Source organism: Halichondria panicea, chromosome 6 (genome assembly GCF_963675165.1).
Source record: "Halichondria panicea chromosome 6, odHalPani1.1, whole genome shotgun sequence".
NCBI classification, from domain to species: Eukaryota; Metazoa; Porifera; class Demospongiae; order Suberitida; family Halichondriidae; genus Halichondria; species Halichondria panicea.
The window spans coordinates 5,855,085-5,878,584 of NC_087382.1; the positions used below are offsets into that span (position 1 = coordinate 5,855,085).

The window sequence follows — 23,500 nt, forward strand, 5'->3', positions numbered from 1 at the left end:
TTCATTGATCCTTGAGCAACATACAAACACAAACACATGTAGATCGTATATACCTTGCTTGCGCATGCGCATGCACACCGAGGTATAGATCTAATAATCGTACTCAGTATGCAAACACAGGCAGAATAGGAATTGGAATGAGACTTCCCGTTGCGTATTGTATACAGATAAGATAATTCATTTTTATTTGTGAGCTAGTGGGAATTTTATGGCGGCACATGTGTCATAATAGCACATCCTTTGTGGGTTCTGAACTATGAAGTTCTTTTGACAGCCTATAGGATTTGTTATGTCTTCAGCTATTGTGTTGTAAGTTTGGGGAGAATTCGTAGTTGTTAATTGTTAATTGCTAGGTTATCAATTTTAACAGGATGATGCATGCTATCAGGGCCGTAGATATAGCTTAGGTTTGCAGGGGTGGCAAAATAACAACTGACAATTTTTACTTAACAAAAGGTCAACTGTTATTTCTGATTATCCTCTGAGTATGCATGGCAACTTCCAACTTGCTGTGGTACCAACAGTGCCACCCCTGCAAACCTAAGCTATCTACGGCCCTGATAGCATGCATCATCCTGATAATTGATAACCTAGCAATTAACAATTAACAACTATGAATTCCTCCCCAAACTTACAATACAATAGCTGAAGACATAACAAATCCTATAGGCTGTCAAAAGAACTTCATAGTTCAGAACCCACATAGGATGTTACATTGTATACCATCTAGCAGGGTAACCAGGTGAAGATAGCCTATAGTAAAGAATTTTCCTGATCAGTAGTATCATGCGATCGTCAAGTTACTTCAATTGTAATGTGCTATTATGACACATGTGCCGTCATAAAATGCTCTCCCACCAGCTCACAAATAAAAATGAATTATCTGTATACAATACGCAACGGGAAGTCTCATTCCAATTCCTATTCTGCCTGTGTTTGCATACTGAGTATACGATTATTAGATCTATACCTCGGTGTGCATGCGCAAGCAAGGTATATACGATCTACACGACTGTGTTTGTGTTTGTATAATTTATGTTGCTCAAGGATCAATGAAGTGCAGTACAAGTAAGAGTTTCTATAGGCTTCTAGTCATTTTTGCTTTGGATTTTAATTTGTGGGCTTGCAAAATAATGCTTGTTCTCGAGTTATGCCTACATGTAGTTTTGCTTTAATACTTGGAATGCCATTGCAGCCTTTTCAAAAGAGTGCGTAGAAAAACTTGTCCATGGAGTGTTGCTACTCTATATACTTAGTAGTTAGCTCTGCACTAGACCGGCTATTAGTGTAGCTGCAAGAGTGAAAAGAGAGCTACAAAGCTCTTGCTAGTTAACTTTTTGGCATCTCAGATCCTTTTTAACAACAATCATGGCCGATCATTACCCACTCTTTGAGTTTCTCTGTGATTCTGGATTCTACCTGCATGCACCATTAATGCACACATGTTCATCAGAATATAATGTGTGCATAAAATTAAAGCTATTGCTAATAGCTAGTAGTTTTATGTTATGTAGCTTTGACACCTCCACCGAGGCTGCGGGTGCTTTCATTTCATAAGTTCTCACACATGCACTTCTATATAGCATGCATTATCTTGTTAATCAATAACCTATAAGAGTACAATTAGGATTCTTCCCCCAAACTTACGTCACAATAGCTGAAGACGTAACAAATCCTATAGGCTGTCAAAAGAACTTCATAGTTCAGAACCCACAAAGGATTCGACGTGCTATTCAGTGACACATGTGCCATAAAAATGCTCTCCCATCGGCTCATAAATTTAAAAATGAATTATCTGTATATTATAATTATTACGCAATGGGAAGTCTCATTCTAATTCCTATTCCAGCAATCTCAATCAGAAAGTTTTAAATTCGATTCCAGTTCCTATGCAGAAGTATATAATTATAATGAGCGATTTTTTACAGACAAATCACAAACCATCAGCTCCAACATCGAAGACTAACCAGCTTCATCAAGTTAAGAAGAAATTACTCATTCTCTGGAACCAAATCGAACACTCCAACATGGTAAAGAAATTCGTGAATTGATTCGTATATATAAACACTATAGCTGTAAAACTGATTTAGATTCAAATGACGGTTTTATCATGCATCATTCTTTATACAGTGTACATATAATTATATTTGCATGCTATAGCTACGATACTATAATATATACTGGTCTTTTGGCAGTGCATGTATATAATTATATGCAGCATGCATGTGATTCAACCATCATTTCTTTTGCAGACAATGAAGATTGTGCTCGTCGTACTTGTGGCTTGCTTTGCAGCTTCCCATTGTCAAAATGAGCTGCCAGAAATCCCAACATTAAATCCACAACAACAACAATGCTTCAATGAGCAAGTACTGGGAAACCAGGGTCTGCTAGCCTGTGCACTCATGTTTGGTGTAAGTTATTTGCACATTACTATAATGTGATCTTGTATTAGTCATACATGTCAATTAACTGATGCATTTTTCTCCAAATATTAGAATGTTGACCCATCAAATCCCCGAGCAATTTGTGATTTGTCCTGCATCAGTGATTTTGCAGCAGCTTACGGCGCATGTAATGTGTCACCTAACCCCGTAACTGAAAGTAAGTCTCTATAATACTGCATGTGCATGCTTATCAAATACAACTATATATATAGGAGTGATGTATAATTTTATGCCAACTATAAATGTAGCATGCACTTTTTATGTTGGATATTATAGCGTGCATGACATTATTATAATTATTATAGTCAACCAATATTCATTAAACTGCTATAGCTATAATAATACAGATTGATTTAATATAAATAGGACAACCTATATAGTATATATAAACACTGAAGTTACTAAGGCGCGTGCATGGACGGCCACGAGTTATAGTATAGCCCATTGGTCTGACGAAAACCACGAATATTTTGCTCCCCTCCTGAAAATTACCCACTGTATATATATAATTGTGTTTTTTGGTATCTTGGAGGAAGGCTTCTTAGCTGAGTCTTCCATGCAGGCCATGCATCCTATAGATTCAGGCTTAGTGCACATTGCATAAACATGCACGCATGCATCACTAAAGTCAATTTATTTTTTACTGATTGCTCCGTCCCCATGTTAGTTGCATATTGTATATATAATTATACTGTAATGGATATTACGGCGCCATGCACGTCAGCATCAGCATACTTTTTGAAGCCCTGAAAAAAGCGCCTATATAATTATATATAACCGTTGCTGTAATTTTATATAGAAAGGATTGTTTAAACATCAAGACAATGAATCATCCTGGATATTTACACTTTGAACAGTATAGTCTGACCCATAGCTATATATACTCGATTTTAGGCCACATTATAATTAAACAGCCTGGAATCGAGGCTATAACCCATAGCTATATATAGCTAGCTACAGTCAACGCATGAATGTTGTTCACGAGCATGTGGGAGCCAGCTCTCGATCTCAACGGTGCATGCAGCTAGCTAGCAAGTTAGCAAGTGAGACCATGCCCATTTTCTCTAGTGTATATACTCTCATTCCCAGCCGAGATGTCTCTATAGCTAGGCCGTTTCAACTTTGTTCTATTAAAAAAAGTTTGCCTGTGACCGAGGCTATGCTAGTGTAGAACATGAAGCGCCACCACATGCATACTACTTAGGCGCCAGCTGGGCTAAACGCAATTTTTGTGTTCTAAAAGATGTGCCACTCAGAATTATAATTTGTTCTGTGGTGGCGTCGGTGCTGCAATTAGGTAGGGGTTGATTGATTATATGTTAGCATAATTTCGAACATAATAGGCACATTTTTTGGTGAGAATTATGCTGGCATAATGATAAAAATAATAGGCAGGTTTTGGAAATAGAGGTCAGTACAATCATAGTACAAACATTTATAGGCCATATAATTTATATGTTATAGATATAGTTTGATGTATATACTTGTGCGATGACATGGAGTCTATATAATTATGTTTGGAAGAATAATGTGGGAATAATAGCCGATTTAATAGGCAATTTGAAAAGAATATAACAGACTGTTAGCTTGAGCATAAAAGAATAGTTATAGGTAATATCTCGAGCATAATCTACCAACCCTTAGCTGCAATTATACATCAATTATACGGTATATAGTCGTCTGGCATCTATATAGATCGATATAATTTCATGTGCATAAACAGCCATGATATCACCTCAGTGCTTTAGTTTAACTATCGTTTACTTATCTCACAGTTTGCCCTGGCGTCAGTGGTGCTGCGTCTACCGTTGCCGTACCAATGATGGTGATCACTGGAATAGTTGTGACTCTGTCTTCACTGTTTTAAGCAGTCACAACATCAAGAACTACTTAGAATTGAGATTCAAACACAGCTATATAGTTAGTAGTGCTACATGTAGAAATGCATGTACCTGAATGTGTAGATATTAATTAACTATAATAGACTTATGTAACTCAGTTTATATAATTATTGAGATATTGCGACAATTTAAAATTATTGCTATTCTCAACTTAATCCAGACTGGGTTAATAGAGCAGCGTGAGACCAATTAAGTAAAGCATGAGTAAATCGGGACACCGATATACATGCAATTTCATGCGTTAACATTCAAGCAGTTTTATATTATTAATATAAAAGCACCACGGGTGCACGCGCTGAGGCCTCGGTGGAGGTGTCAAAGTTACATCACATAAAGCTAGCCTACTATAGCTATTTAATAGCAATTGTATCGTCATGCAAGTGGTCAGAACCAATATGCAAGCGGTATTGTCATGCAAGCAGTCAGAATGAACATGTAAACTGTAATGTTCATGCAAGTGGTCAGAACCGTGTATCATGTGACTTTGCCACTCAAGATGGAAGCAAATTAAGCCACGCCCATTTCTGGACATTTTCTGTGACAATGGCTACGCCCATCACAATCCCCTTAATGCTTTAAGCCAATGAGATCACTCCAGCACACGGTCATGATCAAAACCTGTCACAGGAGTACAAAGGTCAGGGTTCTCTGACCTTTTACTCCTGTGACAGGCGTTCAAATAAAAGACATCTGGGGCTGGTTGCTTTCAAGACATGAACATTTACCGTTTGCATGTTCATTCTGACTCGCTTGCATGACAATACCGCTCGCATGACGATACCGCTTGCATATTGGTTCTGACCACTTGCATGACGATACTGCTTGCATAATTATTGGTTCTGACTGCTTGCATGACGATACCGCTTGCATATTGGTTCTAACCACTTGCATGACGATACCGCTTGCATATTGGTTCTGACCACTTGCATGATGATACCGCTTGCATATTGGTTCTGACAGCTTGCATGATGATACCGCTTGCATGTTCGTTCATTCATACCGCTTGCATGTTCGTTCATTCATACCGCTTGCATATTGGTTCTGACCGCTTGCATGACGATTAATACCGCTTGCATATTTGTTTTGACCGCTTGCTTTGGCACCAAAAACACACCCGTACAGAACATCTGCTGAATAATTATACAATGGTTTTGATGCAGATGTTCAGACATAGTATAATTATCATTGTGCTCTCGCTATTTATAGGCTATAAGTGAGAGCACAATGATATACTATCAACTACTCATATTACTACCATTTGTAACAAAACAAGAAAACTAATTGGTCTACTTTATCGAAGGTTCTCAACCAATGCATCTCCATCCACTCTCTTAAAACTATATAAAAGCTTTGTGAGGCCACATATGGAATATGCTTCAGAAGTATGGAGTCCCCACTATAAAAGTGATATAGAAAACCTGGAAAAAGTACAGAGATTTGCCATGAGAGTGTGTCTGGGTCAGTGGGATCTAAAGCAGGAAGAACTGCTGTCAGCATCTGGCCTTACAAGTCTGGAGACAAGAAGAGTAGTTGCAAGAATGTGCCACTTGTACAAAATTTTTCATGACATGATAGACTTTCCCAACCCACCGGTTGAAAGAAGAGAGATTGTCTACAATAGCCGCTCAGTTAATGGTCTCTCCCTGGTACCAATTAGATCTCGAACATCAATGTACCAATACTCATTCTTCCCACACGCTGTAACTTTATGGAATAAACTTGTTAGTAAGTACAATATAGAAGATATTGTTACTGTCAGTGTATTTAAATATTTTCTGTTTAGGATGCACTTTACATCTAGCTATACTAGCTAATTGTGTTATCCTACGCTATATGCTGAATTATTATAAAAAAATAAAAAAAAAAATAAAAAAAAAATACAGAACATTGCATCAAAACCATTGAATGTCAGTATCATTATTCAGGTAGAGTGTGATCAGGTCCTCTGCTCCTCTGCTGGTGATGGTTGTAACTTGAGTCACTTTAGAACTAGAGCACTGAAGTGCAAACCCTCGGCTGGTGACATGATTATAAACTGAAACCAGAAGAGTGATATTATGCAGTGCATGTAGTGATGTTATTATCATGTATGACTTAACTGTCTAGCACAGCAACTCAGGAGACGGAAATAAAATTAAACCATACGGAGGCATGCTGAAACATTTGAGAACAGGTAGTGGTACTACAGTACTACAGTCTACAGATATATGCACTGTGGATTAGGATCACACCAAAGAAGCCTGCCCAGAGTCTCAGAGAAGTATGCTTTTTACTTCAGTGACCCTGTTTCATTCATAGATTGTTCCTGGTACAGGATCACTTCAGTTATAATAACCCATGTGCCAAGTTCTGTTCAAGCTACATTTTGCTCATTTCACATTCAATGTAATGGTGAAAATCTCTAGGCAACATAACCCTTTCCCGTTCAATCGCACACAATCTGGAACAACCTGGAACAGTTCTGTCACTTTAGTTTGCATCACTTTAGTTTGCATCTGAGCCCAACCCACCAAATTAGCTTGATGTTATCGCCGCCCCCAATGAAGTGGCTATGGTTTGTAGAGATGGGCGTGGGTCAATGGCTGTGCACAAACTAACCATCGATTTTATGCCTTGCTGCTGCCTCGATGGAAGTATATGTGGCCTTTAAAAGCTGCACTCTGGTCAACTAAGCTGCTTAGCAAGCATGTAGACTATTGTAGAGCTTGTGTCCACTTGTGAAGTGCCTGTGTACACAAAGGGCTTGCTGCTTCCTCTTTGAAAATATTCTATGGCTACCAAGATAGTCCAGAGGGTCTACCAATGGATACTTACTCAGTCCTACATGCTGTATAGCTTGTTTTAAACCTTTTTTTTTTTTTTTTTTTTTTTTTTTAAGTGTCCTAATTGAACAGCTCAGCACAACTTCAAAGGATAATCGCATTCATGATACTATCCAATCTGCCACAGAATCCAATATCATGCAACATTCACAAGTTGATAGCACGCTCCCTCCCAGATTGTTGTTGTAAAATTTACAACAATTTGAACAGTAAAGGATAAAGCCACAAATACAGTAATTTTGCCATGTGGCTGGGTGTAACTCATTAATTTAGGCCACAGCTTAATAATGAATTTTTAGGGAAGACTAGAAGCCATATGAAGGGACTGATGAATCTACTTTGCCTGCTTATAATGCACAAATGCACTAGATTGTCTTCTGTTATAACCAAAAAGCCAGTCTAGTGAGTGCATGCAGGCAGCACCTGCATGGGCAGCACTATTGTGTTTACTGTGCATGATTTTGATTTAGCTAGTAGCCTTACTATAGCTATAATAATAGCTGTTTTTGACAAACTCCCTTATTCTAGAAGAAAGATGTCTACAACTGGTGCAAGCATTCGTACTGAGTTAAAGTCAGAGAGTAAGCACCTATATATATATATTAAGCAATGCATGCATGCATGGAATGTAATTACACAGCGGTTTATAGCTGCTATAATAATTATCATGTATGATAATTATTTCAATTCACAGACACTATACTCCCCCCACACACGCACAAACAACATTATTTTTATAGTTGACCCAAATCGTCACGAAAATTTAACTGTTTACATAGACGAAAAACTTGTTTTTGGAGAAGTCTTCAAAGGCAGTTACAGGGGGGAAATTTGTGCAGTCAAAGTGCTGCATCAGGTTGCTATGAAGATGCAGGAAACTATCCCTGCTCATAAAGTGAAGAAGCTAGCAAAGCATTTGATATTGAGTGTACATTTCTCAAGTCGCTCCTGCACCCAAATGTTGTTCAGTATTTGTCAACCACTAACAACCCTCAATCATGTGGTGCATTCCTCGTTGTTGAGCTAATGGACTGCAGTCTGGGATCTTATCTCTCCGGCCTTGATGAAGAGTCCCTCACTATAGATAGTGAAAGCCAAATTAGCCTTTCCAAAGACATAGCTTGTGGTCTGGCCTACATTCACAGCAAGCAGATTTTCCACCGTGACCTCCATGACAATAACGTCTTGCTGAAGCTTATACGACCAGTGCCTGTTGCAAAGATTTCCGGCTTTGGCATGCATATCACGACTCCTCGAATCCTATAATCTTAGCTCCGTTGCCAGGGGGTATCCATCTCTCGGATTGGAATTCAATAGTGGTTTGGATGTGTTTTCCCTCGAGGTGATTATGGTGCAGATTGTTCGCAAGCTGGAGACGATTAAATCAGCCAAGGATAGATCTTTCCATGTTTCCCAGATCCCTTGCACACACAGGTTGAGAAAGCTTATCGACAGTTGTTTGTAAAAAGACATGTGGAGGAGACCATCTGCCATAGACATCTGTGAGTTAAGCTGTACATACACCTCTCTCACAAAATACACCTCTCAAACAAAATTGGCAACTCAAAAATACACCTCTCACATGCACAAAAAGAGCTATTTTGGCGAGAATCACCTCAGTGAATGAAAGCCTTACTTTTAGACGCCAGATGTTGTGTATCAAATTGATTGAGGTTAATCATAATTATGATCACATGCACATCGATAGTCCTAGCCTGTGTCTGATTTATGAATTTAACTAGTCTCATGAATCAGCCGCCGTTCTTTGGAACCCCAAAAGAACGGCGGCTGATTCATGAGACTAGAATTTAACTACATATACTATTAGACTTACTGTATTTGTACATATCAGATACCAATCTCATTTCTTCTCCTGTGACCTCTGGCCCTCTCCCGGATCAACAGACACCCAGTGCTGGGGAACAACCAGATACAACCAGATACAACTGGTAGGGATAAATTGTATTGATTGTATAATTATGCTGCATGCTGCATGATCCTATATAGTTAAACCATGGCCTCTATAGTGGTATATATAGTTACACAAGAGTATAATCTGATCGAAGTCCATGCAGCTTAATTCGCCTCTTGGTTACTCAGATTATTCAGTTTTGATATAATATGGAGAAACCATACATTGTACTATATGGTTAGTATACAGAGCTGGACAAATTAAGTCACTATATATATTACTGCTTATAAAATCATTATTGTGATCAGATAGTTTTCATTAATTAGCTTGTATTAAGTAAAATATAAATCCACGAGAACTTTCCGAAAAACGCTTATTAAAATGAACATTGAATGTATAAGGAGTGGCTGTATAAAGCCAATTCATCCTGTTTGTTTGTGTATATATCATGAGCTGTGTCCTCTTCCTAAAACAAGGACATGCAGTATCATAATTGTATACTTTACTATCATAGATTGCTTTCTTTGAACTGTATTTACGGTACGTTATTAGGGTTAGGGTCCCTCAATCTGTCTACTTCTGACAATGAATGTAAGTAGCATCGAGAGTGCATGTATTAACTTAGGCCAATGAATTATATTTTCACACCACTTTTTGTGTTGGAAGTGTCAGCAAAAGCGAATATAGACTCCGGCCCACTTACGATGCTAGTGTTGCTGAATGTATTTGGAATGTATATTTGGTTTTTGACAGTCTAGTGCAAGAATGACTGTGTTTTCAGGCACTCCATTTTCTGAGAAAGACTGTGATGCTCTAGAAAAGCTGCTGCTAGACTACAAAATCAAAGGATTTGCTTTGACTGGTGAAAAGACGTACGAAAAAGTTGTACACTGCCTTCTTGAGCAAGGACACGAAGAACTAGCTGCAAACCTAAGACAAAACCTCGATAAAGGTGGGTGTACTATATAGTACTATATATAGCTATATAGTATTAGTTGTGTAGTGGCATAATTATGTACAGTGGACCTTTGTTAACAACCACCTCCGAATAAAAGCCAGCTGCTATATAACGGCCAGGCATGCACCCAGGTCCCAAATGAACAGTTTGTGTACAAAACAACCTCTCATGCAACAAAGGCCGCCTCTGTATAAAGGCCAAAACATTGTTCCCCAAAGGTGTCCGTTATAGAGGGGTTCCACTGTAGTATATTTTTGTGATAATGAATTGTTTCATGTTAGCGTATATAATAATTCCCTCAAATTAATTTATATAATGTTGATAGCTTAGTATGCTGCATGGAAATAATATAATAGCAGCGGAAATGTTTGTGAGCCCTCAGCAGAAATTAAGGTTCAAAATTTCGCGTTTTTTGAGGGCAGACTGTTAACCCAAAAATGGGAGAAACTCCCATGCACCGGTATTTCACATGCAAAGTTATTTGTGTGGTTTCCTGGCATTAAAACACGAATATTAGAAACCACAAACATTCCTGCTGAGGGCTCAGGCTGATCCCTGGAGCCAAATAGCGAACATTTGCACCCCTAAAAATTTCCCACTGTATGGTATAATTATTAATTGGAAATAATAGGCAGCAACGTCGATTTTGTAATTCATAAGTGTTGCATAACGCCCTCCTCATGGCAAAAAATGGCTTAAGGAGAATATTCTGGATCAGTATAATAATCCAGTCAACAAGATAATACTGCATGGGAAGCATATTATTATGCTGTGTTTATGTCTACATCTCATCAATTTTTGTTTCAATAATAATCAAATTGTTAGGGAATAATAGGCATATTTTTTAATAAGAATGGGGGGGGCTAATTTATCAGGGCCTACTTATAATTAGCAGCACCAATGCTTCCCGATAGAAGGGATTCCCCGCCACCATTTTGTCCTTACATATATATACCTATATATATATAGTATAGTCGGTCTTATACTATAGCTTGACTACTGTATCCGGCCATCGAGTAGAGGGGTCTTCTGTAGTGGAAGATCCAATTAATGCTATCCAATTAATGCTATGCCGAGTCTCCCTAGAGTATTATAGATAAACAATTGCAAGTTTACGCTCTGTTGTATATGCTACTTTGTCTTAAACACTCTGCAATATTTAGATGTTACGGTGCATAGGTATTCTCTTACACAACAAATAATAGTATACTTGTTTCATAATCTATGTATGCACATAAATGGATGCACGTATGGTTATACTATTGCGCTTCCTAGCTGCATACTTTCAATCGTGCAGTGATTGGAGAGCAGAAGCAATATCTGAAGAAATTGGACGATCTGATGACTGATGAAGAAGCTGTCACTATGCAAAATCTCGGGCTCCTTCTTGTTGGGCCACCATCGGTGGGAAAAACAACAACACTCAACCGTTTGCTTAAAGTTTACAAAAACATCAGTTCAGCAGGAGACAAGGCAAAGCCATGCAGTACACTACTCGCCAATTGTCATCAAGTGGTCGCGTACATGAATAAGGATGCCACGGAATGGGTTTGTTCTGAAGACGTGGATGAGGAAGCAAAGGTCGTTTTTGGCTACATGTACGCTAACAAGATTGACAATGTACCAAACAAGGAAAATATATCTGTGATTGACAAACCAACTTCTGAAACTTCAAAAGAAATGGAAATTTCTTCTGAAAAACCTCAACCAAAACTTCAAGAAAAAACAGGCACTAAAATACAAGAAATATCAAACAAACAAGACAAGCTGATACGAATCAAGCATCGACTGCAAAAGCTGATAAAAAGCGGAAACTACTCCCAAATGGCTAGTCTTCTTAGCAGCACCTTGCTAAACATCAATGATGTTGGAGGTCAGCCAGACTTCCTGGAAATGCTACCAGCCCTGAGAAATGGTCCAGCCATGTATCTAGTGTTTTTTGATTTGAGCAAAGAACTTGACGAGCCCTACGATATTCCCTTCAGTCGAGACGACACCATTATCACCCCATACAAAGCGGCGCACACAGTGGAAGCCACAGTTTCTCAAATTCTTTCTTCAATTGCTAGTGTTCATCACGTCTCTCGAGGGGATGCCTTGTACAAAACCTTAAAATTGAGTGAGAAGTTTAAAAATTTCCAGCAGGTTCGTCCTGGCAGCTTTGATCGGTACTCACATGGACAAATTGGAGAATCCGAAAGAGAAAATCAAACAGGTCAACGATGCTCTCAAAAGGACTACTCAAAAGTTTGCCGAGATCTTGGTATGTCCTCCGTCAGATTCCGAATCTTCATTTTTTGCCGTGGACAACTTTGCTGGAACAGAACAGTCTGACATTGGCCCGATTAGGGAATTCATGAGCAAGGTGTTTGCTTCTCACTTCAGCAATGCGTCCCTGCCAATCAAGCCGAAATGGCTCCTACTAGGCGCGCTTCTGCGGAGGGAGTACTCAATTGTATCAATGGAACACTGCCTGGAAATTGGGAGAATGTTGGAGATGGATGAAGAAGACACCAGGTTTTGTCTGGGGTATCTTCACAATATAGGCACTTTCATGTACTACAGGAATGTTCCCAATGATGACGATGGCTGGCTCAAAAATCATGTGTTCTGCACCCCTGAAGTAATCTTTACTAGCATCAGCCAACTGATCCTTGTCGCTTTACGCACCTTGCATTCAAAAGGCTATGTTACTGAGTTTGAGCGAGCAGAGTTGATCAAGATGGGGCAGTTCTCACTGGAGGCCATCATCAAGTACTGCATTGGTCCCAAGGTCACAGAGATGCTGAAAGAAGGAGAGATTATCCCAGCCAAGCAACTCATCATACTCTTGCGGTACCTCAACCTCCTCTCTGAGATTGTCCACAACGATGTCAATGATCCAAATGTCACTCGAATCACCTACCTGATGCCAGCTGTCCTTGACTGTGCTTCACAAGACAAACTGACCAACCCACCAAAACCAGACGCCAACAACCCAGGACCGCTCCACATCACTTTCAGTTTTGGCTACGTACCAACAGGAGTCTTCTGTGTGCTGATCACTCAGCTAGTTTCTCAAGGCCCTCGTGGAATTCTCGGATTGACGTGGGAGTTGATTGAAGATGGTGTTAAACGAAACTGTGTCTCATTTTCTGTTGATGATGTTCATGAAGTTACACTGCTCTCACACGAAAAAAGCTACGAAATTCGAGTTTCTCGAGACGACCATGACACTTCTCTTCACAACATCTGTTCGTACGTGCTCTCAGCGATCCTTTACACTCTCAAGTGCTTGTACCAGCATCTTACTATGCAAATTGCATTCCAATGTCCCTGTGCCAAGGATTGTACTGAACATGACGTCAACCATCTCTGTGCTCTTTCCAGCAAATCACGAATAAGGTTTCTCTGTGATCTTTCAAAGCGAGCTGTCACTCTCAGAAAAGATCAGCAAGTTTGGCTGGGAAAAGTCAGTGCGTGTATACATAATTATAATGCACATAATTATACTATTATGACAAGTTGGCAGGATTGCACATCATGCTTTAAATTTTCTCACACAGCACGTGTTACCAGGAAGCAGCACAGAACTAGAGGTGCTAAAGCTCGCTGAAGATAGTTTCTCCTTCCACTGGACCAAAGAGGGCTCCAGACATCAGATCACGACAACCGATGAGCCCAACATTCTCAGCTTTCAGAGTGTGAGTGAGAAGGACTTTGGTCATTACCAGTGTGAGGTGAAGGAGACACGAACAGCAGTGGCCCTCACTGTCTACAGAGCTATCTACAAAGAAGAGATGAGTGAGTTAACTATAAGTTTCTATTATGTGATGGTTGGTTTGGTAATTTTATCATGAAATTGTGGGATATGTTGTTATATACACAAACCAGCTTCATGGAGTTAGGTCTAGATTATATACTGAGTATATAGCGGGTAATTTTCATGGGGTAGGAAAATTCGTTTATCGGAAAATGGTGGTTTTCGTGAGTAAAAATTTTGTTTAGTCTCGTTGCCTGCACTGCATTCATACGTCCCGGTAAGCCACGCCTACATCAACATTTTGTGGAGGTCAGCTTGCCCACGAAATTTTGTACCCCACGAAAATTACTCGCTATATATACGGTAATACCGGTATAGCCTATATTGGGACTCTTATGCTATCATTCACACAGCTAATGAAGCAACTGGAATAACTACTGATGTCCCCCAAATAACTACTGAGTCAGGTATCAGATTGTACGCATGTACATATAGAGTGCTCCATCTTTCACTGCAGCTCAGTATAATTATATACAGAATACGTACTTTACAAGTCATTAATGCAGGAATGATGTCACTCTATAGCTCATGAAGCATACATATCTTTATAATGATACAGCGACTACAGCTCAGTTGAGTCAAGAGTGCTCGGATGAAGCTCTTCTCCAGCTGTCTACTGAGATTGCCTGCTATGGAAATTACAAGCACAGGCTCGGCCTCAGTGATACTGAGATTGAGGATATCGATCAAAATCCCCAGACGTTTTTAAGTGTTTCAGGGAAATTTTATGCTGCTCTCAAGAAATGGAAATGTAAAGGCATTGATTTTGATAATCCATCTCATTCGACAGCCACTTATTTTCGATTGGTAGAAATTGCCAAGGAGATGAAGGATGGGAAAGCAATTCGTAGCATACACACGGCTTGTGTGACACACAATTTGTTATACAAGTAAGTTATATGTATAATCATGGATAGCGTAGAGAGGGATTGGAAATGGAAGTACCCTCGAAGTACCATCCGTGTATCTCCGCGTTTTAATCGTCTGAACTAAAGTTTCATTATTATTTATAGACATGCAAAATTCTCGAAGAAAAAACAGGATATAAAGTGTAAATAAATTTAGGTTAATTTTGAGCATCCTACTGTATAGCAGGTAATTTCCGGGGGGGGGGGGGTAAAATATTTGTTATTTAGCCAGTTCGTGGTTCTGTGGCTTGCACTGAAGGTATAAAGGTATATACTCAAGGTTGCTTCATTCATGGTTAAAATTCGTACTCAGCTAGGGATTCTATAAAACCACGAATATTTTCCCCCCTGAAATTACCCGCATTGTACATAATATTATATTCATGTACATTTTATTTTATAGGTGAAGGATCTGGACCACTACATGCATGTGCATGAAAGGAGGGGAATCGTAGTTTCGTGCTACTAATATAAGACTTGTAATTACGTACACGCATATGTTTTCTTTGAATTTTGTATTCTTTTATGGACATTCAAAATTCTCGAAGAAAAAACAGGATATAAAGTGTAAATAATTTTAGATTAATTTTTCAATACTGAAGGATATACATAATTATTTGTACACTTTCGATTTGAGTGAACGAATCTGTACCAATTTGTACAGTCCACATTATAATTTTGTATAACTGGATTTTGGTGCAATTTTATGGAAACTTATTAACTAAGTTTGCAATTGTACATTTATGTGTAGATTATACAATTCTTGTTTAATGTATGTGAAAGTTAGATGCACAGTATGCCAAAATCCTTCAAATTTTTGAATTTCGACAATTTTATATATCTTAAATGGAAGGTTTAGTTCCAGGGGTGGATATATACATGGGCAGCAATCACATCATGTGCTATATATGCCGAAATCTCATTTCGTTGCATGTCCACTTAATTGTTGCTTTGTGAATTCTTTAGGCTTTCAAGTTGTGACGTGACATTTAGAATTCTTCAATCTCTCTAGGGTAGACACGTTAGACTAGATCTACCATATATACACTCCAGCAAGAGCTAGCCAGCATAAAGCAAACATGCACATGCAGCCATACTGAGCATGCACGCACATGCAGGGTATGAACAGTATAGAGCATTCACCCCGTGCTTTGAGCTTCGAGGCAAAATAAATTTGTACCGCAATGACCTGTGAATCGAGAATCTATAAAAGCAACGATTAGATCGGCCTTCGAATATCACCTACTATATATATGGCAGTCAGCCACTGCATGTCTCATCAGCAGTTAATTAAAAGCAGTCAATGAACGAGTCTATATAGTTAGCTGAAACAGCTCATATTGACAACTATAGAGATATGTACATGCATGCAAGCACAATAATCTACTTTCAAAGTGGGAATTTATTTCTGCATGCATTGATCTAAACAGAGATTTGCTTAATATCATTCTTGATTAAAATTTTTCGATGTGCATGCATGGCAAATGTTTACTTTACTTTCGGGCGCACTTTTTTGGCTTGTGCACCTCTGCATGTGTACACCTGATACCTCTGTTCTGTTGCCTTTACAAATCACCAAATTAAGTATCTGTGTCAAGCCCAAAATTGCAAGCATTTTTCCCAGTTGTTAAAGCAATGAATCTAGTGTATTGAAGTACATCAAAATTCCATTGCATTTCAATTTTTTGTATCAAACAACAGTAAACTTTAAGTTTAAACGTCCTACAATGCTGCAATTAAGTTGTGTCATGCACAGCCATGTTGAGCATGCACGCACAGGGTATGAACAGTAGAGCATTCACTCCGTGCTTTGAGCTTCGATGCAAAATAAATTTGTACTGTATATAATGACCTATGAATCAAGAATCTATAAAAGCAACGATTAGATCGGCCTTCGAAGATCGCCTACAAGTTTCAACTATATGGCAGTCAGCCACTGCATGTCTCATCAGCAGTTAATTAAAAGGTCAATGAACAAGTCTATGTAGTTAGCTGAAACAGCTCATATTGACAACTAGCTATAGAGATATGTACATGCAAGCACAATAATCTACTTCCAAAGTGGGAAGTTATTTCTGCATGCATTGATCTAAACAGAGATTTGCCTAATATCATTCTTGATTAACATTTTTCGATGTGCATGCATGGCAAACCTGTTTACTTTACTTTCGGGCGCACTTTTTTGACTTGTGCACCTCTGCATGTGCATGTACACCTGATACCTCTGTTCTGTTGCCTTTACAAATCACTAGATTAAGTATCTGTGTCAAGCCCAAAATTGCAAGCATTTTTCCTAGTTGTTAAAGCAATGAATCTAGTGTATTGAAGTACACCAAAATTCCATTGCATAAAATTACATAATTCAATTTTTGTATCAAACAACGGTAAAGTTTAAACGTCCTACAATGCTGCAATTAAGTTGTGTCATGCATGCATGTCAATCAATATATGCAGTATATACATTCATGTAGCAACGCATTAATTTCCATCAATAATGTACATCCAAGAACAAACTGTAAAAAAAGTTATACATGCATGCAATTAAAACGCCAGAACAACCTGATACCTCTGAGGTACGAACCACCAGATGTTATCAGCTCTGTTGATTTAATGCATACACATGCAATCGTGTTATTACTTACTATAGCTGTCATTGGAATTTTATTAGAATGCTTCTAATACCAATTGCATGGTTTTGCCGATGCATCATTGCCTAGCGATATATGCTAACGGATATACGTGACTGTATATACTACAATTGTTATGCTTTTTAATAATTGTATTAATTAAAAACCCTATACTAAATAGGATAGCAGCATGCACGCATGCATGGTTATTGTGCCTGTATAATTATATTGTCATGATGATGGACTCAAATGATGGGTGTATTGAATAAATATTAAATCTATAAGGGTGTGATTTATGTTATGACTGTACAGTATCTTATTCACATATCCATGCATGCACCTAGATTTCTGTCAAACGTATAACCTTATATTTTCAGCTTCAGTCTGTCTATGTATATATACACAGCCGGTTGACTTAAGCACAGTCTGAAGAAACCAAAGGGGTGATTCTATTTTTCGGCTTTGTTTTCTGCCTACTATTCATGGCTTTGCACGTATATACACTTATAATTTGACTGATAATGTCATTGTCATGCATGCACGGACACACTAGTTTCGCTTACTCTTTTGTGGCTTTTGTTTATAGTGATTAAAGTAAGTTGTGTCTGTTGCTATGTAGATCTACACATGGTTAGAATTGTAATCAAATTAATGAAGAACCACTGCATGGGACATATTTGCTAAAATAAAATATTAGAGACTTGTTATTAACTGAATACAACAAAAAATACAAAAAGATCACAACTTAATAATAATATTATCATGAGAAAGGAAACTATAATGATTATTATACTGTATATATATATGCAAGAGTAAAAACTATAAACATAATTATCACAGTATATATTGGTAGTTCAGTATTGGAACTTGAATACCATTAAAACACTTAGCACCAGAGAGAGTGAGAATAGCAGACTTGATTGCGTCATGACAGCACCACTTGTAGGTAACACAGTATCGGTAACCGCTGTGGTACTTGGCTCAGAGGTGGATGAAATGGGATCTGTTGCTTGTGTAGTGCCTGAGGGATCAAGAATACTTGGATCGGGAGGTCCGAAACAGGTTGGTGTTTCGGCAAAAGTATCTAGTGAGCAGTTGAAATACGGCGGCCAATCATATCCATTTGACACAAGTACAGATTCGCACCGAGATTGCACATACTCACAAAGATTTCGACAAGGCTTAAACAAAACATTCGATCCCGGACTGGGAACTTCGAAACATGCTGGCACATAGAAAGCACAAAGAAAAAATGAAATTGCATTGGAACAGTTACTGTTGACAAGTCCAATGAAATCGTTTAACTCCGCAGCAGCCATCTGTAGTGTTTCGTGACCTCTTGCATTCGGCAAATAGGTAACAGCTTCTGCATAATAGCCAGTGTTTTCACAAAAGATGGCATCAACAGTCAATGGGGTGCAAGTTGAAGTATCTGAAATGGGTAGAATTGTGTTTCCAGTCATATTTTGGCCATTGCTCTTCATTGACCATAGGAACAGCAGGTAGATCAATAGCTTGAAAGTTGAGAGAATGGTCATCTTCTTTAGCTAGATCTAGTCAGTGTAGCTTGTGAAGGTGCAGATTAATTGTGTGTTGTCTTGAAACAATAGCTGGAGGATCTGGTACTAAAACCAATGTGCTATTTTGCACTTATCCTGACAAATGACATTCTTTTATACAAGGAATTTCACAGCATTAATAATCTGCAACTGTGAGCTCCACCCTTCTTTTGTCTAAATTAGCGAAAATCAAGCCTGTGCGCAGGAAAATAAAATTAATTTCTTGTACATCGTAGGAAGTCAAGGAAGTATTAAAAGCCAACCTTAAACCAGGGAGAGCTAACTAGCTGACTGTACTACTGTACTGTCGCATGCTGTACTGGTATCTGGAATAAATCTTGGTTAAATGGCTGAAGAGAGTGAGGTTACAAGGCTAAGATGTCGTGTGGTGGAACTAGAGAGAGAATTGGCGGCTCTGAGTACGAGTACGAGTGGGCCTGGGGCCGATGTAGTGAAGAGGTCTAAAATCAACAAAATGAGCTCTGAAGTTGTAGACTCAAATCCTTACAGGTACTTTTCGCACTCGTTAAAATAGACAGTACATGTATATAGACATTCACGAACCTTGCTGCTACTAGTGAACCATAAATATGACTTGCAGCCGCGTTTTAATACGTATGCTCTGCATAATTTAATGACGTTCACTATGTATTGTGTTGATTGTGTTGTGTGACGGTGTTTATTGTTTATTATAGTCGTCTGATGGCCCTGAAGAGGATGGGTATAGTGGAAAACTATGAGAGGATACGAGGGTTCACCGTGGCGATAGTAGGAGTGGGCGGAGTCGGGAGTGTGACGGCCGAGATGCTCACTAGGTGTGGCATTGGGAAGGTGAGGATGATGTGTGGGCATGGTAAATCGGGTAAAGATCCTTAATGCGCAAAGCTAAGCTTGGAGTGCCCTGCACGCTATGCATAGACATTTAATTACGTCCATTATTAATTCTTGTATCAAACAGAGCCTCGATCATTAGTCTTTATGTTCCATTTATAATTATTATGTGTTGCGAATGTTGATGCTAGTAAGTATACATGATCTTATTTCGGTTAGTTTTCAACGATTCATTAATTGGCAGTCACAATATTCATGAACTATTAATTTATGGATGTTCACGAAAATTATTGATTACCTAGTGATAATTATTCTCATTCTTTCTTCAGCTCGTACTGTTTGATTACGACAAAGTGGAGTTGGCGAATATGAACCGACTGTTCTTCAAACCCGACCAATCAGGATTGAGCAAAGTTGATGCAGCTGTCGGCACACTCACAGAGATCAATCCTGACGTAACTTTCGAGGCACACAACTACAACATCACAACGGTGGACAACTTCCAGCACTTCATGGAAAGAATCAGGTATTGATTTGTGTATTGCCTGTTAGTTTGAATCTTGTGTCATCAATTTAATGGAATGTACAGTGAACAGTGGGGTAATGAATACATGCATTTTGGAGCTCTTTTATCGAAAGGCCAGGTACAGAATTTTAAAAAAATCAGCCCATCCAATTGTAAAGTACTGTATGCTGTGTATTGGTATTGTAAAGCACTCTCTCAATTCCTCCCTCCAGTAAAAGTCACCTGTCTGGTCGGAGTGAGCCTGTCGATCTGGTACTGAGTTGTGTGGACAACTTCGAGGCTCGTATGGCCATCAATCAGGCGTGTAACGAGCAGGGGCAGGTCTGGATGGAGAGTGGGGTCAGCGAGAATGCCGTATCCGGGCACATCCAGCTCATCAGACCTGGGGAGACTGCTTGCTTTGCAGTGAGTCATATTTGCCCCTGTGGTGTTTGTTTTGTTGTTTAAGCGTTAGTATTCTAGTGGCTGCTTATAAGTGATTTACGTAAAGACGTCTCTATAGACAAACATCCGATTTTACGCAAAACTTACACTTTGAACAATGAAGTATCCTTCTACTGTGTATTCTTTTTGCCATGCTGTACGTATTGTAATATTGAGTCGTCTGCTACACCCACTTCCTGTAGTGTGCCCCTCCCCTTGTGGTGGCGTCTGGGATTGACGAGAAGACTCTAAAAAGAGAAGGTGTGTGTGCCGCCTCACTGCCCACCACCATGGCCGTCATCGCTGGACTACTAGTGCAGAACACTCTCAAGTAAGTGTGTGTGTGTGGCGTGGGTGTGTGTGGGTGTGTGGAGGAAGGGATAGATGGTTCATTCACAAACTAGTAAATGTGGCTGTTTATTATTTGGTAAAGATTGCTCAGTTTACCTGCCACTTACATGTAATTGTCCATAGTTTTGTGCATTAAGTATCTTTACCCAATCTATAGCTTTCACACAGGTAAATGTCGAAACTAGATACGCTCAATGTTTGTGTGTAGGTACTATTCACTTTCTGTGCATGTTGTATAGCCAGGAGCAAATGGTATTCGACTGCTAACACACACACACACACACACACACACACACACACACACACACACACACACACACACACACACACACACACACAGGTATCTGCTCGGCTTTGGCAGTGTGTCTAACTATGTAGGCTACAACGCTATGACCGACTTCTTCCCTACTATGACCATGAAACCAAACCCACAATGTGACAGCAAGCATTGTGTGCAGAAACAGAGAGAGCATGAGGAGTACTTGAGGGACCACCCCCCTCCCGAGCCAAAGCAGGAAGAGGCAGAGCCTGTCGTGGTGCACGAGTCGAATGAATGGGGTGAGTGAATTAATTGTGTACATGTGAGTTATTTGTTTTACATTGTTTCTATAAGAAGCTGTACTGCAGTACAGTAACTGTACTGTGTTTTAATTGTCGAGCACTTTTGTACATTCGTTTTGTGGAACCACGGCAACGACCCAACTACACAGAGTATCTGTTTACATTGTATGTATAATAGTCCAGCTTGATCTCAAACTAGGGATAATAGTCTACATACATACCTCTGAAAATGACATGTACCATTCTGTTAATGTTATGCTACGTATAGTGACTATTTGCCTGCGATCAAAATAGGACAAATAATAAATTAATATGAGAACCGCAAATGCAATTAACGTACGAACTACTGTACTCAATTTTATGAACACACCCATTATTCATGCAGGGATTTCTTTAGTGGATGAAACGCCTGAGAAGCAGTCCAGTGACCAGACCAACCCACCAGGGAGCCAGGGTCTGGCTGAGGGGCTAGAGTTTGCTTATACAGTGCCAACTCAGAACACATCAAAGAAAGATGAGGTGAGTAGATTTGTATGACTTCTGTTTTCCTAATTGACACTGTACGATTGTAACATCACATGATCTGCTTAATGCCATATTACTTGTGAAACGTAGCTTTAAATGTAGACTCCTTGAAATAGCTAAGGACACCTCTTATATATAATTAGGGTACACATTATGAATTAGCCTAAAGCCTAAAATCAGGACACCTCAATAATCAGGACACTTCCCTTAGAGGCACTTGCCTCCCAACAATTCATGTTACGTTAGTTCACTTATTCACAGTTTAGGTTATTATGTCATCACACGCTATTTCACAGGAGGTGGGGAAAACAGACGATGTTAGTATGGAAGAACTGATGAAAGAACTGAAAAACCTTTAGGTATAATGCAATAACAATTTTCAGTCACAATGTTTTTGTATTCATTAATAATTGTAAGAAATGTTTCCATAATAATAATTAATTATGTCAATCCAGCCATAATTATTTTGGTGAGGTCAATCATTAAAACAAGATGCTCAGTAGAGCATTTACCCCGTGCGTTGATATAAGATAAGTTATATAACAGACGCGATAATTTTTCAGGAATGATAGTGAATCTATAAAGCTCGATTAAATACAGTGTTTGTGTTTTTTGTCGCCTTCGAAGATCACCTAATTCGCTCAAACCGACACACACACACACACACCAATCACTCTACCCTCTGCTGCGCTCGCACACGCACAAGGTAATGATTAGCATGCATGCTTATATAGATGATCGGGGTTGCTTGCAAGCTATAGTGCATATGCATGAGTAATGCCATGCATGTCGAATCAACGCAAACAATGAACATATTACTTCCCATCCGAACATATTATTTCAACAAACTTTAGCTTTATGCCCCATACTAGCCTCGTCCCCACTTCCACTGCTTGGCTTGCATTGGAGGCGGCTTATAGCTATATCATACTGTATTAATAGCATTACAGGGGGGTAACGATGTCAGGGGCTACATTGAGGGGGGGCGAGGGGGGTATTTCGCCCCCCTGGGATTTAACAAATTTGATTTAGGATGGACACTGATTATATAGAAGCTGAGGTGGTAGTCAGTAGTTTTAAACAGCTATTATGCGCACCTAACACTGTAATCACTGGTAATGTCACTTGATAGCTACATAATTATGAGATCTAAGCCACAAATTTTTCCGGGGGAGCATGCCCCCGGACCCCCCTAGTTTGGCATAAACCAAAGGTACATGCCTGTCGCATCGGGGGCTTCGCCCCCGCCTATATTTTTCATTCGCCCAATTTGTACCCCTGACCCAAAATCCTGGATGCAGTCCTGGATCATGTGTCACTAGATTGACGTTCACAACTAAAAACTAA

At 39.2% G+C, this 23,500-nt stretch overlaps 4 protein-coding genes and 1 long non-coding RNA gene across 7 annotated transcripts in view; 3 read left to right on the forward strand and 2 right to left on the reverse strand.

Annotated features, from left to right (window-relative positions):
• The window catches only part of LOC135336778 (uncharacterized), a 171,751-nt gene that overhangs the window by 9,781 nt on the left and 138,470 nt on the right, over positions 1–23,500 (reverse strand). The window lies entirely within an intron of this gene.
• Positions 1,872–4,482, forward strand: LOC135336925 (uncharacterized). The gene is made up of 4 exons (XR_010394981.1): positions 1,872–2,030; positions 2,253–2,414; positions 2,499–2,604; positions 4,223–4,482. It is a non-coding gene; the product is annotated as an uncharacterized LOC135336925 (long non-coding RNA).
• On the forward strand, positions 7,574–15,454 carry LOC135336866 (uncharacterized). 3 transcript variants are annotated; one of them, XM_064532736.1, is made up of 9 exons: positions 7,574–7,751; positions 7,911–8,672; positions 9,023–9,119; positions 9,836–10,034; positions 11,338–13,491; positions 13,586–13,823; positions 14,196–14,249; positions 14,402–14,732; positions 15,154–15,454. In XM_064532736.1, exons 5-9 carry the CDS (start codon positions 12,217–12,219, stop codon positions 15,155–15,157), a joined length of 1,902 nt encoding a protein of 633 aa, XP_064388806.1. In that variant the 5' UTR covers positions 7,574–7,751; positions 7,911–8,672; positions 9,023–9,119; positions 9,836–10,034; positions 11,338–12,216; the 3' UTR covers positions 15,158–15,454. The 3 variants fall into 3 exon arrangements, with proteins under 3 accessions (XP_064388806.1, XP_064388805.1, XP_064388807.1); XM_064532735.1 differs by having other exon boundaries at positions 9,864–10,034; XM_064532737.1 differs by lacking the exon at positions 15,154–15,454 and having other exon boundaries at positions 9,864–10,034; positions 14,349–14,484.
• LOC135337243 (secreted frizzled-related protein 1-like) lies at positions 18,232–18,915 on the reverse strand. Its single transcript, XM_064533137.1, has one exon. It carries the CDS (start codon positions 18,913–18,915, stop codon positions 18,232–18,234), a length of 684 nt encoding a protein of 227 aa, XP_064389207.1.
• Positions 19,139–22,607, forward strand: LOC135337539 (ubiquitin-like modifier-activating enzyme 5). Its single transcript, XM_064533471.1, has 8 exons — positions 19,139–19,446; positions 19,632–19,767; positions 20,097–20,293; positions 20,506–20,698; positions 20,920–21,047; positions 21,408–21,625; positions 22,014–22,147; positions 22,450–22,607. The coding sequence occupies exons 1-8, from the start codon at positions 19,283–19,285 to the stop codon at positions 22,510–22,512; spliced, it is 1,233 nt and encodes a 410-aa protein (XP_064389541.1). The 5' UTR covers positions 19,139–19,282; the 3' UTR covers positions 22,513–22,607.